The sequence below is a fragment of the Copadichromis virginalis genome, linkage group LG7, assembly GCF_057382275.1.
Source record: "Copadichromis virginalis isolate Kocher_CV1m ecotype Utaka linkage group LG7, C_Virginalis_male_GT1.1, whole genome shotgun sequence".
Lineage (NCBI taxonomy): Eukaryota > Metazoa > Chordata > Actinopteri > Cichliformes > Cichlidae > Copadichromis > Copadichromis virginalis.
The window spans coordinates 70,854,191-70,869,060 of record NC_140624.1 but is presented as its reverse complement, the minus strand read 5'-3'; the positions used below and the strand labels follow the sequence as shown (position 1 = coordinate 70,869,060).

The 14,870-nt window shown below is 43.5% G+C and overlaps 1 protein-coding gene across 1 annotated transcript in view; it reads right to left on the bottom strand.

Moving 5' to 3' along the window:
* The window catches only part of LOC146706827 (sodium channel protein type 4 subunit alpha B-like), a 64,483-nt gene that overhangs the window by 36,822 nt on the left and 12,791 nt on the right, over nt 1-14,870 (bottom strand). The window contains exons 17-23 of the mRNA XM_085465077.1: nt 13,648-13,821; nt 9,071-9,172; nt 7,870-8,154; nt 7,662-7,715; nt 7,419-7,556; nt 7,193-7,297; nt 2,568-2,838 (exon numbers count right to left, since the gene is read on the bottom strand). Of these exons, the coding sequence (XP_085321203.1) occupies nt 2,568-2,838; nt 7,193-7,297; nt 7,419-7,556; nt 7,662-7,715; nt 7,870-8,154; nt 9,071-9,172; nt 13,648-13,821 (1,129 nt within the window). The remainder of the gene's footprint in view (nt 1-2,567; nt 2,839-7,192; nt 7,298-7,418; nt 7,557-7,661; nt 7,716-7,869; nt 8,155-9,070; nt 9,173-13,647; nt 13,822-14,870) is intronic.

Genomic DNA, 14,870 nt, shown 5'->3' with positions numbered 1-14,870 from the left:
GTCTAAGTGCTTTTTGTTTAGATGAACTGTTGGATTTTCCAGACCAGCAGGTTAAGGAAGCCGTTTATGGGGTCACACTCTGACCACACACACACACACACACACACACACACACACACACAGTATTCTTTGTTTACATGTATACTTATGTAAGATGTCATATGTTAATGACCCTATGCATATTCATGTAACCACAGTAAAAGGAGTGCTATGGGGAACCTGGCTGAGAGTCTGATGGAGGTCAAGTGGTGGAACGACACTTGGCTCCAGGCAGGTCTCCCTCATGCATGAGTAACATGAAGAACTTTGCCTACTTGTTTCTTGCTTGCTGTGTAATTATATTGTCTTCAGCGTTCCAGCGAATAGGTTCAAGCTACAAACCTATCAGCTGGACTATGGGATAAGGTGGCATCGTTCTGATCCCATACGGGAGCAGCCAGTCACTCACTGACTAACACTGCAGAACAGGATTGTTAAAGTTTTAAATTTAATTTCAGTGCAGGTTAGATTTTTTTTTTTTTTTGTGCGCAGATACCATGCCAGCGGTGTGCAATTGCCCATGCATGCAGCTTAGAGGGAACATTGCCGAGGATACTTGTTTGTCAAACTTAGCTGAAAATGTTTTTTAAAAAATTGGTTTTGTAGCATGTTAACACTACAGTATTGGAAGTAAAAATAACTTGAACTCCAGTTTTGAAAACACAACTTTCTTTTTTTGTTTTTATAAAGCTCTGACTTGTATTATGAGTACACTACACTACAGACTAGCTAAACGTCGCAACACACGACAACACACGACAACACACGACAACACACGACAACACACGTCACAAATCTCTCTCTCTCTCTCTCTCTCTATCATTTTTTGATTGGTCGACATGGTATATTTTCTGACCAATAGGAAAGGGTGGGGGGTTTTTTGGGTGTTGTTTTTGCTCGCAGGCTTTCGAGCGTTTTCCTTATAAAACCCGTCAACGACAGTATTCAGGAAGAAAACCAAACATTGCAGATATTTTATCATAACTCTGGTTTTACGTGGCCGATCAACACAATTTAAAAACTGGTATAAAGTCCACACTTTGTCCGTCAGTTGTTCCGTCTGTCCTGCTCACATCTCCAATGGTTTTACACGTTGTCATTAACGTGGCTTCACTCCACATCAGCCGCTTTGCTCGCTAAAACACCGGTGTCGGCACATAAGGACGCTGTCATAGCCAGTCAGCGACATTGATTAGCTGCGTATACACGAATGTGAATCGCGTGATTGGCTGGACTATGGGATAAGGTGGCATCGTTCTGATCACATACGGGAGCAGCCAGTCAGTCACTGACTAACACTGCAAAACAGAATTGTTAAAGTTTTAATTTTAATTTCAATTCAGGTTCGATTTCTTTTTTTGTGTGCAGAGACTGTGCCAGCAGTGCGCAATTGCCCATGCGTGCAGCTTAGAGGGAACATTGCCGAGGATACTTGTTTGTCAAACTTAGCTGTTTAAGAGGACACCTAAGTTGTTAACAGTGCCAGAAAGAAAGGTGCCAAGGGGTCCAAGAGTATCAGCAAATTGGCCCTGTGAAATATGGTTGTCGAACGGCACGATTTCTGTTTTCTTCTTGTTCAATATAAGAGAGTTATCAGAGAGCCAATCTTTGACCTCTCTCAAACACTCTAGCAGACAGTGTACTGATGACCAAACATCACCAGAGAGCCGAAAGTAAATTTGAATATCATCAGCATAAAAGTGACAGGAGATATTATACTTCTCTAAGACAGAGCCTAGGGGCAGCATATACAATGAAAACAACATAGGGCCCAACACAGATCCCTGGGGCAAACCACAGTAGAGGGGAGCAACAGAGGAAGAGCAAGTAAGTATGTAAGACCTGTCCGACAGATACGATCTAAACCAGTTCAGGGCATTACCCATTATGCCTACTGTGTGCTCAAGCCTCAATAGGAGGATATTATGGTCAACCATATCAAAGGCAGAGGTCAAGTCCAATAAAACTAAGAACGTAGAGCACTCTGAGTCGGCAAATAAAAGAAGGCCATTAAGGACTCTCAGCAGCGCTGTTTTGGTGCTATGGCGTGGTTTAAAGCTAGACTGGAATTTATCGCTGATATTATTTGCATCCAAGGAGGCCTGCGTCTGTGAGAGGACCATCTTCTCCAATGCTTTAGACAACAATGGAAATAACACAGACACACCACACTCTTTCTTCTGCTTTTGATGCCATAAGTGGAGGTTTTCCACACAGGCCAGGTTTGGATTTGGGGGTTTTTCCCCTTAATAATAAACACATTCATTTAGAAACTTCAGTTTGCGTTTACACGTGTTATCGTTGACAAATATTTTCATTGTTTGATCTGAAACATGTAAGTGTGACAAACATCAGGAAATCAGGAAGAGGGCAAAGACATTTTAAACTGCAGAAACCATGACACGGACTGACTTTAGAGTAAAAACAGGGAACATTGTACTTCCTGTTACAGCCCGCAGACATTTGCAGTAACTAACCAAACTGAGATCAGATAAGAAAATAAGATTGTTTCTGTGTGTAGGACTCACCTATAATGGACAAAGTGAGAACCACAAAGTCCACAATGTGCAAGACATTTCTGAAGTAATGCTGTCTGAGTGCAATGATCTTCAGGATAAACTCAACAAGGAAGATGGCCACAAGGATGAGATGGATCCAGTTCAGGACAAGTGACTTCTCCTCACTCTGATCATCAGTCTCCACCATTAGAACCACCATGTTGAAGAAGATAACCACCACCATGAAGATCTCAAAGTACAGAGCGGTGACCAGGTCAAACAGCCAAGCCAGGCAGCAATTCTGGAGACAAAGACGTAAGCTTTAAACACTCCGGCAGTCAGTTGGTTTGCTGACACTGCAAATAGTTTTCAGTAAAAACCCTCTTACAGGAGAAACTTTGTGATCCAATGTTATCTTAATCACTGCTGAAACAGAATTTGTTTCTTCACCTCCACAGTAGGAGGCAACAGGCTAATATATGAAGGCTGGTGTAAGAGTCTGATTGACAGCTGATGACTCTCTCTACTGCACAAAATGAGACTCGTCCTTACAGTCATTGATCTGACAGCTCTAACATTCATTACCTTTATTACTGCAACGCCTCCATACGTGCCTTCACGTGCTACATATGAACATATATCCATAAGTATCTGGACTCTGATGCGTATTTTAGTGTCTGCACACCGTGAGTTTTAAAGGTTTGTAAAAATATTCCATCAACTGTTGTTTCATGCAGTCCCCCGTTTTCAGAGGCTCAAAGGTGACAAACAGTAAAGCCCATTCCCTCATTATTCAATGAAAGTTTGAGCAGTTACAAAACCTGAAACTGATTCAAGGTGTTGTATTTAGGATCAGAGCATCTAATTGAGTCAAGGGGATTCTTGAGGAGGTTGGTGAAACTCTTTGAAAGTCTACGATCAATACAGAGAGTTTACAACAAGATGCAAACTACTGGTTACACTCAAGAAGTGCTAGAATAGATTTTACCAGAAAACATCTAAAGGAGCGTGTACAGGTCTGAGAAACATCTTTGGGCCGATGGAAGCGAGATGAACTTTCAAATCAAATCACTTTTATTGTCACATCACATGTGCAGGTACTCTGGTACAGTACATGCGAGTGAAATTCTTGTGTGCGAGCTTCACAAGCAACAGAGTTGTGTTAAAATACAATAACATAAGAACAAGCAAAATATAAGAATGGGTAAATCTGAGAATTATATGAATAAATATATGTACAGTATAAGAGTGTATGTGCATTACTGAATGTGTATACTAAATATAAATATCTACGTGTGTGTGTGTCTATACATATTTTAAAAATTAAATAGAATAAACAATAAATAAAATATATAAAATATACAGAGGTTGGTAGTTGGACATGTGCAAAACAGTGGCATTTATATACAGTGTGGAGTGCATAATGTTGAAGTTCTCTTAAGTGAAGCTGAGGTGTCTATGACGTGTTCAGCAGTCTGATGGCCTGGTGGAAGAAGCTGTCTCTCAGTCTGCTGGTACGGGACCGGATGCTGCAGAACCTCCTTCCTGATGGGAGTAGTCTGAACAGTTTATGGCTGGGGTGACTGGAGTCCTTGATGATCCTCCCCGCTTTCCTCGGGTACCGCTTCCTGTAGATGTCCTGGAGGGAGGGAAGCTCATCTCCAATTATCCGTTCAGAGCACCGCACTACTCGCTGGAGAGCTTTGCAGTTGTAGGCGGTGCTGTTGCCATACCAGGTGGTGATGCATCCAGTGAGGATGCTCTCAATGGCACAGTGATAGAAGGTCCTGAGGATGTGGGGGCTCATGCCGAATCTTTTCAGTCTCCTGAGAAAGAAGAGGCGCTGCTGCGCCTTCTTCACTGTTTTGTTTGTGTGTACTGACCACGTAAGATCCTCAGCCAGATGTACCCCAAGGAACCGGAAGCTGCTCACTCTCTCCACAGCAGCGCCGTTGATGGTGATGGGGGTGTGTACTTCTCTGCACCTCCGGAAGTCCACTATCAACTCCTTTGTCTTTGCGACATTGAGGGTGAGATGGTTGTCTTGACACCAGTGGGTCAAGGCGCTGACCTCCTCCCTGTAGGCCGTCTCATCACCTTTGGTGATAAGACCCACCACTGTAGTGTCGTCCGCAAACTTCACAATGATGTTGGAGTTGTTAGTGGCCGTGCAGTTGTAGGTGTAGAGTGAGTACAGGAGAGGGCTCAGTACACACCCCTGTGGAGCACCAGTGTTCAGTGTGATGGGGGATGAGGTGATGCTGCCCAGCCTTATTCATTTTATTCACCCCAGTTTGAATAACACCTTGGGACTTGCGCCAGAAAATAAAAAAGTCAGTAATTCTAATAGGTTTTAGGTTCAGGGGATTTACGCAAATTTGCGCAGGGTTAGTAAATCTAGTGTTAAATTAAATAAAATTAACTACAGCTAAGAGGCAAACCAGGTTGCTGTGCGAATCGGTTGATTAAATTATTGCAGTTACAGCGCAGACCTATGATTGTTGGGAGCAGTTCTGATTGTACAGTCTGACAGCTGCAGGGAGGAAGGACCTGCAGAAACGCTCCTTCATGCATTGAGGATGCAGCAGTCTGTCACTGAAGCAGCTCTGCAGCAACATCTACATGCATGGGGTGGGAGACTCTGTCCATCAGAGATGTTATTTTGGCCACAGTCCTTCTGTCTCCCACCACCTGCACTGGGTCCAGGGTGCATCCCAGAACAGAGCTGGCCTTCCTGATGAGTTTATCCAACCTCTTCCTCTCAGCTGCCGATAAACTGCTGCTCCAACATACCACACTGAAAAAAATGACAGATGCCACCACAGTAAGAGCTGCCAGTTTGTCTACCATGGTGGTGACCATGGTGGCCATTTAGAAGTCGGCCATCTGGGATACAACTTTTGTTTTTTCAATAGGAAGAGAGTTAAGTTGGCTACAATAGGTGACACGGGGGAAAGGACGCTCTTTCGAGGATTCCAATGTTCACATGTTGGACAGAGAGGACAGATGTTTAAAAGAGGAGTGAAAGAAGCCATTTACAGTGGGGCAAAAAAGTATTTAGTCAGCCACCGATTGTGCAAGTTCCCCCACTTAAAATGATGACAGAGGTCAGTAATTTGCACCAGAGGTACACTTCAACTGTGAGAGACAGAATGTGAAAAAAAAAATCCATGAATCCACATGGTAGGATTTGTAAAGAATTTATTGGTAAATCAGGGTGGAAAATAAGTATTTGGTCACCTCAAACAAGGAAAATCTCTGGCTCTCACAGACCTGTAACGTCTTCTGTAAGAAGCTTTTCTGTCCCCCACTCGTTACCTGTATGAATGGCACCTGTTTGAACTCATCATCTGTATAAAAGACACCTGTCCACAGCCTCAAACAGTCAGACTCCAAACTCCGCCATGGCCGAGACCAAAGAGCTTTCGAAGGACACCAGGAAAAGTATTGTAGACCTGCACCAGACTGGGAAGAGTGAATCTACAATAGGCAAGCAGCTTGGTGTGAAAAAATCAACTGTGGGAGCAATCATCAGAAAATGGAAGACATACAAAACCACTGATAATCTCCCTCGATCTGGGGCTCCACGCAAGATCTCATCCCGTGGGGTCAAAATGATCATGAGAACGGTGAGCAAAGATCCCAGAACCACACGGGGGGACCTGGTGAATGACCTGCAGAGAGCTGGGACCAAAATAACAAAGGTCACCATCAGTAACACACTACAACGGCAGGGAATCAAATCCCGCAGTGCCAGACGTGTTCCGCTGCTGAAGCCAGTGCATGTCCAGGCCCGTCTGAAGTTTGCCAGAGAGCACATGGATGATACAGCAGAGGATTGGGAGAATGTCATGTGGTCAGATGAAACCAAAGTAGAACGTTTTGGTATAAACTCAACTCGTCGTGTTTTTTTTTTCACATTCTGTCTCACAGTTGGAGTGTACCTCTGGTGCAAATTACTGACCTCTGTCATCATTTTAGGTGGGGGAACTTGCACAATCGGTGGCTGACTAAATACTTTTTTGCCCCACTGTAAGTCCACCTGGAGTTTACAACTCTCTGCCATCTATAATCCAGTTCTGAGATCCCTCCCCAGACACCTTAACACCCACTCACATCCTGGGCCATCTGGCCTCAGGAAATCACATGACAGGGTGGGGCCGGGTTTCTCCATGAGCTCACCCGAAACCCTGGCTGATTGTGACCCACACCCGTTTTCACACCTTGGCTCATGTGATTAGGCAGAGGATCATCAGGGGGTCCTTTGTACCTCTTTGGGGGGAAACTCCCACTGGGTTTCAATCTGGGACTCTCCACCATTTGACCTTAGAACTGAAGAAGCTTCTCGGATGAGAGCTGAAACGTCTTCAAACAACTAACGGTTCTCTTTCCAAGCTCCTTAGATTCCCATTACTTTGGCATTTTTCACAAATTCAGCAAAAGAGCTCAAAGATACAACTTGAAACTGGTTGTTTCCTGAGTTGTGCATCATGTGTGGACACAACATTAGTTCATCCCTTGAGTTAGGAGCCTCTTTTATGCCTGAATTGGTCAGAGTTGGGTAATCTTCTGAAAGTGGTCGGGTACAAGGACTGGGCTAAAAATGAAAATCAGCCAGCAGTTGACAAAGACTGAAGAACTATATCTGAACTGACCTGAGGTTGTGGAACTGTTTTGTTGCGTTTTTCAGAGAATCGTTTCTTTATGGTGCTCAAATATTTCTGCTGCTGGTCCGTCACAAAAACATGTTTCCCTCCGAAGTAGAGATGAGAGACAAGAGCAAAGTTAACTGACAGAAACAGGAAGAACGAATTCAGCCAACACTGTGGAGCTTCTACAGACTGATGCCCAACTGTGTGTGTGTGCGTGTGCGTGACCTATCTTGTGTCTCTGCTGGTGGATCGTATCAATGATGACTCTAATGAAGAGGTTCAGCGTAAAGAAGCAGCCGATGATAATGAAACAGATGAAGTACAGGTACATGTACACATTGATCTCGTAGTGCGGCTGGTCTTCCACCTACACACACACACACACATACAGTGGTTTTAACACACACACACAGTAGTAATATACCAGCAATAACAGCAACAGTAATAGTACTGATCCAGCGTGTATACTGACTTGTCTGGAGTCCACAGCTGCATACATGATGTCCATCCAGCCTGAAGACGTCCCCTGACCCACAATCAACACAGAGTTTCATTAGAAAAACAATGAATTCAAGCTCTATTACTAAATGATACTGACTTTAGTTAGCTTGGTTATGTTTTTTCCACACAGTTGATGGTTTTATGCATTCTAACTAACAAGTTAGAGTGTTCACACTGACCATGATCAGCAGCGACAGGAAACCCATCCCCACATTGTCAAAATTAAACGTCCACGTCTTCCAGTTGACCTCAGAGAAATTCTGATCCATCAGTGAAAAGCATTCAGTCATGTTGTTCACCACGTAAAAGGAGAAAAGCTCCTCTGAAGTCTCATTGTAACAGTAAGAAAACTTTCCTGCAAACAGATTCACTCCTATCACGCTGAAGACAAGCCAGATGACCAGAATCACCAGCAGCATGCTGAACATGGAGGGCAGCGTCACGGCAAGCACCTTCAGCACCACCTGCACACAGACAGAGACAAAAAGGTCTCTGCTGTGAATCAGCTCACATCCAGTTAATAAGCTGCCTCCACGTTGGCTCGCCATCCAACAGGACTTTAGTTCTGCCAGGAAAGTTCACTATTAGCTACTGAAAGACCTGAAAACCTGTAAACAAAAACTAAGCAAATGATATACAACGTAAACAATCATTCAACTTGGGGTGTAAATTGTGTGACATGCAACTGGCTTTATACTAGGGTTACAAGGCATTGATAAGTCCTGGTAAGACCAGTCGCCTCTCACACCTCCGTCATTAGGACAGCTACACCCTGGGGAACCCAGTCTTGTGCCTGGCTGACCAAATGGAGCACAGCCGCCAGTCTGTGGAGTAACCTCCTCAAGTATGGGAAAACTTTCCTCTGAACATCAAAGGACAGTGTGTTCTTTTTGTGTGGTCATACAGATTTGGGAGGCTGAATAACGGGTTGGCGATTAAAACTCACAAATGCAGACCTGCACGCATTACTGAGACAAAAGTGATAAAGTCCTTCTGCTTACACCAGCGATTAAAATACCTGGGCCACGTCTGTAGGATGGACAACCGAGAAATAAGAAAACAAAGATTGTTTGATGAACGCTCCCTGAGTTGGGTGAGATTGAAGAAACTGTTAGGGACAGATACCCTGCAAATAAGGAGAATGATGATGGATAGGACAAACCTTCAGTGTCTATGGGAAATAACAGACACACCCTAAGGACTCAAATCTCCTAAAAAGGGAGCACAATGATGAGTAGAGCAAAAGAGAAAGTCACACGAACTCTACAAATCATTTAACAAGCAAAGAATTTTATAAATATTTGATCTTCTTTCTCTAGCAGAAGAGTACACCTACATCCTGCTCGGCAATGTCTGTATCTGTATGAGTGCCTGCCTCACCCTCATGCCCTTGAAGCGAGACGGGACCCTCAGAGTCCTCAGAGCTCTCAGAGGCCGGCTGGTGTATCCAAGCATGTTGCCCATCAGGGAGAACAGAGACACCTAGAAGACAGCACAGCGGTGACAATGTGATCCACCTGTCTCTAATAATCGGCTACAAGCCACAGGCCTTCGAGATGGCAGTTGTTAAACATTACTTAAAACCAACCCCTTGTCCCAGCTGTCTTAGCTAATTATAGGCCAATCCCCAGCCTTCATGTTATCGATTCTTGAAACAGTAGTTGTCAACAGCTAACAGATCATCTGCAGAGGAATGGCTTATTGGAAGAGTTTCAGTCAGGTTTCAACTGTAGGAAATCAGGTCTTTACTCTGTCTTTTGTATAATGAATCTGTAGTGATCTTTGAATGGTTTCTGATGCAGGGGACTGTTCTGCTATCATTCTGTCCAGTGTTAGTGCAGCCTTTCATACCATTTACCATAACATTCTGCCTGACAGGCTTGAGGTTTAGGCTGGTGTATGTGGCTCTGCCTTAGACTGGTTTTCTTCTTACTTATCTGACAGGACTGTCTCTGTTAGAACAAACCATTGTATCTGTTGAAGTCATTCTGATCAAAGTTGTCATTGTTGTGTTTAAAACTGTAAACCTTTTCTTGAACTGCGTGCAGATATTTTTCCTCCCCTAGATCTAGCATGGTGGGGGATGCTATTAGCTATAGTGTTTAACTGCGGGCGCGCTTGCATGTAAGATTCTGGTTTCCTTATTTAGTAATGAATGTTTACTTCCTGCCATTTATGGGCTCACCTGTGCTTGTATATGGTGGACTGTTCAAGGAGTTGAGCCATGTACGGGGTGTAATATTGGATTCTTCTCTGGCTTCGACTTGCATATAAAATCTTCATCATATCGCTGTTCATTTCATTTAAGTAACATTTCTAAGTTATTTTTAGACTATTGTAATAACCTGTTTTCCAGCTTGGACAAATCATTGCTTTCTTTCTTCATTCACAGACTCTGGATTTTTTGGTTGTTCCCTGTAAATGACTAAAGACGAGGGGGCACAGAGGCTTTCAGTCTGTGGCACCAAGGCTGTAGAACAGTCTACCACCACAACTACACTTAGTGGACTCTGTGGACTAAAATCTTTGTTTAAACAGGCTTCAGAAGTTTTATTGGAATGATTATAGGTTTATTTATTTATTTTAAAACTACCTGTTTAGTTTATTTTGTTTTATCAAATATTTTTATTGAATATTTTAGCACTTAATGTTCAGATTTATTTGACCCTTTTGTGTACAGCGACTCTGTGAAAAGTGCTTAATAAATAAATAAACTTAATAAATAAACTTTGCTTACTTCTCATAGAGTTCACAGCACAGAAACAGCTTTAGTGAAGGTTACAAATGATCTTCTTATGGCCTCTGACAGTGGACTCATCTCTGTGCTTGTCCTGCTAGACCTCAGTGCAGCGTTCGATACTGTCGACCATAATATCCTATTAGAGCGATTAGAACATGCTGTAGGTATTACAGGTACTGCACTGCAGTGGTTTGTATCATATCTATCTAATAGACTCCAGTTTGTGCATGTAAATGGAGAGTCCTCTTCACACACTGAGGTTAATTATGGAGTTCCACAGGGTTCAGTGCTAGGACCAATTCTGTTTACATTATACATGCTTCCCTTAGGCAGCATCATTAGAAGACATAGCATACATTTACACTGCTATGCTGATGACACCCAGCTCTATCTGTCCATGAAGCCAGATAACACACACCAATGAGTTAAACTGCAGGAATGTCTTAAAGACATAAAGACCTGGATGGCCGCTAACTTTCTGCTTCTTCATTCAGATCAAACTGAGGTTATTGTACTCGGCCCTGAAAAGCTTAGAAATATGGTATCTAACCAGATTCTTACTCTGGATGGCATTACCTTGGCCTCCAGTAACACTGTGAGGAACCTTGGAGTCATTTTTGACCAGGACATGTCCTTCAAAGCACATATTAAACAAATATGTAAGACTGCGTTCTTCCATTTGTGCAACATCTCTAAAATTAGAAATATCCTGTCTCAGAGTGACGCTGAAAAACTAGTTCATGCATTTATTACTTCCAGGCTGGACGACTGTAATTCATTATTATCAGGATGTCCAAAAAACTCCCTGAAAAGCCTTCAGCTGATCCAAAATGCTGCAGCAAGAGTCCTGACAGGGACTAGAAAGAGAGAGCAGATTTCTCCTGTTTTGGCTTCCTGTTAAATCCAGAATTCAAAATCCTGCACCTCACATACTCTTAAACCAATAAGGTCTTAAATCATCAGGCCCCGCCTCAGATGGCCCCGCCCCTCCCTGAGCCTGGTTCTGCTTGAGGTTTCTTCCTGTTAAAAGAGTCTTTCCTTCCCACTGTTGCCAAAGCGCTTGCTCATAGGGGGTCATATTATTGTTGGGTTTTTTCGGTTTCCTTAACATTACTGTAGGGTCTTGACCTTATAGTGCAGGGCTCTAGAGTGCGACCAATTTGGTCGCAAATGCGACCAAATTTTTCAGTGGTGCGACTAAAAATAAATATTTGGTCGCACAGGTGCGACCAACTGTTCCGGTAACAAAAAAAAAATCTCTGTAACTCTCCGTGTGGTCAACAACAGACACACATTATGCCCCTATCGTGGACTAAACCAATCAGAGATAGTCAGGGGCGGGACCTCTCTGATTGGCCGTGGTCCAGTTGAAAGTGCAGGTGGAAGAGAGAGGTGAGTAGCTTGAATAAAGCGATATCAATTCATTAACGGATTCCACACAAAGACCTAAACACGGAGCGGACCCAACACATCAGAATCAGCTTCGTCTTTCTCGGCTTTCTCACCCGACGGCCTGAACACGGACACGCTGTCGGAGCTTAGCGATTCTTCGGGTCCGCGCTGTGTTTACGTCTTTTTGCGCTGATTCTGAGCTGCAGGTTTTGCCTCTCTCCAACCAAAATTCACCGAGCCTGCAGCAAAAGAAGCAGCAAACTGCGCTTCACATTTGATCAATGTCGTCATGAATTCCCTCTGACTTTTGCTGTTTTGCTTCCACCACGATAAAAATCACACTTCCTGCACAGCTCTCTCTCTCTCTGTACTTCAGGAACAGTTTCCCGTCTCAAATCTGTTTTCTGCATTATTCATTCGCTTATTACCCACCAGTCTAGCGTTGTTTACAGCGCTTTTTCTTTTTTCACTTAAATGACCTCGGACAAGAAAGCCTAATTTCTGCTGTTCAATACTGAAGAAATTTAAATTTCTTAAAATTATGCAAAATTGCAGAATATTTTTAAGGTTATCTGCTATAAAAAGCCAGACCAGGAAAATCTCCTTCATGTTTTCCTGTGTTTTATTCTCAGTTACTTTCACGCAAAGGCATCTGCTGTGATTTTCACAATTCTGATGAAGTCTCATGTGTATCAGTACTGATAAATGATCAGAATTATAATATTTCTGACTGTCTGAGGCTAAATTGAATCAAATCAGGACTTTGAGAACCGGAATTGAATGGATTATAGAAATCAGTGATGATACTCAGCCCTAGTGAGCAGCCTAGGCCTGAGAGAAGTGGATGTACTGTAGCTGTGGGTAATAAGAAAAGATGAAAAGAACTATTGATAACTTTTTTGTTAAGTTAAGGCCTGATCTGTCTGAAATTCATAGCCAGTGCTCTGACACGGTGCCATCAATATTTGAATGCTGAAAAAGCACATTATATGCTGCAGTAAATGCACTGCCCAAGTGTCCCCTCTCCCCACGGCCTTTCAGCAGCAGACAGCAGCAAACAGGTCGTCAGAGGAGGCCAAGATGATGATTAAGTTTTTAACATTTTCTACAATATTGACAAAGCACTTTAAGCACAAGTTTGTTAGTTAATAATTTAGAAATTAATATTGTCTGTATGGACTTCCCCCCCCAAAGAAAGTGCACATGTAAAACTGCGGTGTTAAGCGATGCGGTTGAAAAATTTGAGTGCGCCTAACTTTTGTGCCGGTACGCCTAAATTTTTAAAGTTAGGCGTACCGGTGCGCCCATGTCAAAAAGTTAGTCTAGAGCCCTGTAGTGTAAAGCACCTTGAGGCAACTGTTGTTGTGATTTGGTGCTATATAAATAACATTGAATTGAACTCGATTAAATTGAACTGACCTCATTGTACAGGAGAGCAGTGAAGCAGCAGGTTCATCTTACCCAGCCTGACTGTGTGCTGTTAGTTTATCTGTTCAAACTGAAACAACCCCATTTCTTTACTACAACGTCAAATACTGACATCCTGTCAAAACCGCCCACATCTCAGACATGAACAGCCCGTCCTTTAGCTTCGGTGCCATCACCAATGCTGAGGTGGGTCTATGATCCCCAGCTCCACACATGGTTAAATGCCCCACATCATTTTTCGTTCATTCCAAGATTTAGCCAGAATACTCTTACTGATACAACCCTCCCCATTTACCCAGGCTTGGGACCAGCACTAGGACAACACTGGCTTGTGGTCCCTCCGTGACTGGCTTTGTAAAATACTGCCAATAATCGGTGCTGCCGATTGTGCTCTTACATCTAGGATGAGGAAGTCGAGCCAGCACCAGAAGCTTGTGAAGTATTTCTTGAATCCAAAAGCGATCCACTTCAGTAGCATCTCCACCAGAAACACGAAGGTGAACACCAGGTCTGCCATCTTCAAAACTCTCTGCAAGACTGGACGATGCCCCAGGTAGATGTCCTCAAAAACCTGTTCACAAACACACGCCTGTTTACTCACAACAAGCAGCATATGAGACGATCTAAGGACAACCACTGTCATTCTAGCAGTGTGACCTTCTGGTTTAACAGACGACCTGCTGTCCTGTTTGTTCTTCATGAGCTCTTCTTTTCTGTCTGTGTTTTTTCCCACCACCCTCCGACACATCCAGGAGATGGCTGCTCCTCCCTGATTCTGGTTCAGATGGAGGTCTCTTTCTGTTAAAAAAAGGGATTCTTCCTTCCCACTGTCACCAAGGGCTGCTCTTGTCATCTGATTGTTGTGATCCTCTCTCTAATATTGTAGACTGTGATCATCTGCAACTCTGGCGCTTTAGTGAGGGGATGTTTTGTGTCTTTCAGAGCAGCACCTCTGCAATAATAAGACATAACTTTTCTACCCATGAACAGGAAACCACCCCAACAGCTCCAAAACCCAAAAAGGTTGATTCAGTTCATCTGAACGTTTTCAGTGGGAGAAACGTTTCATCATCATCAGGTGACTTCTTCAGTCTCAGCGGACTGCAGGTTTCCAACCTTATAAACAGTAGATTGCACAAGCAGATGACACAACACAGAAGAGCCACCTCGTCAGGCCAGGACTCTGCAGTCTATTCACACCTACAGGCCAGTGGACACTCTTTCAATGATGAGGATGTAACATCCTGGACAGGGAGGAACGCTGGTTTGAAGGCGGAGTCAAGGAGGCCATTTACGTGAAAAGGGAAGGACCATCTCTGAATGGAGGAGGGGCCTAAGGGTACATCTGTCACCATCTTACAATGCTGTGATTGCAGCCATTCCCCAACTCTCTGTGAATGGGACTCATGGTTATTGATCAATCGTCTTTGATCAAATGGTCAAAAGAATTTGCATATTAACGATGAAGGAACTGACCTCCCAGCCCATTGTTCCTTCAGTGGTGCTAGTTTCAGTCAGTGTCCAAATGTCCTGTTTATATGGTTGGAGACCTGCAGTCAGCTGAGACTGAAGACGTCCCCTGATGATGAAAGTTTCACCTGAAAACGTTACGACCAGGTG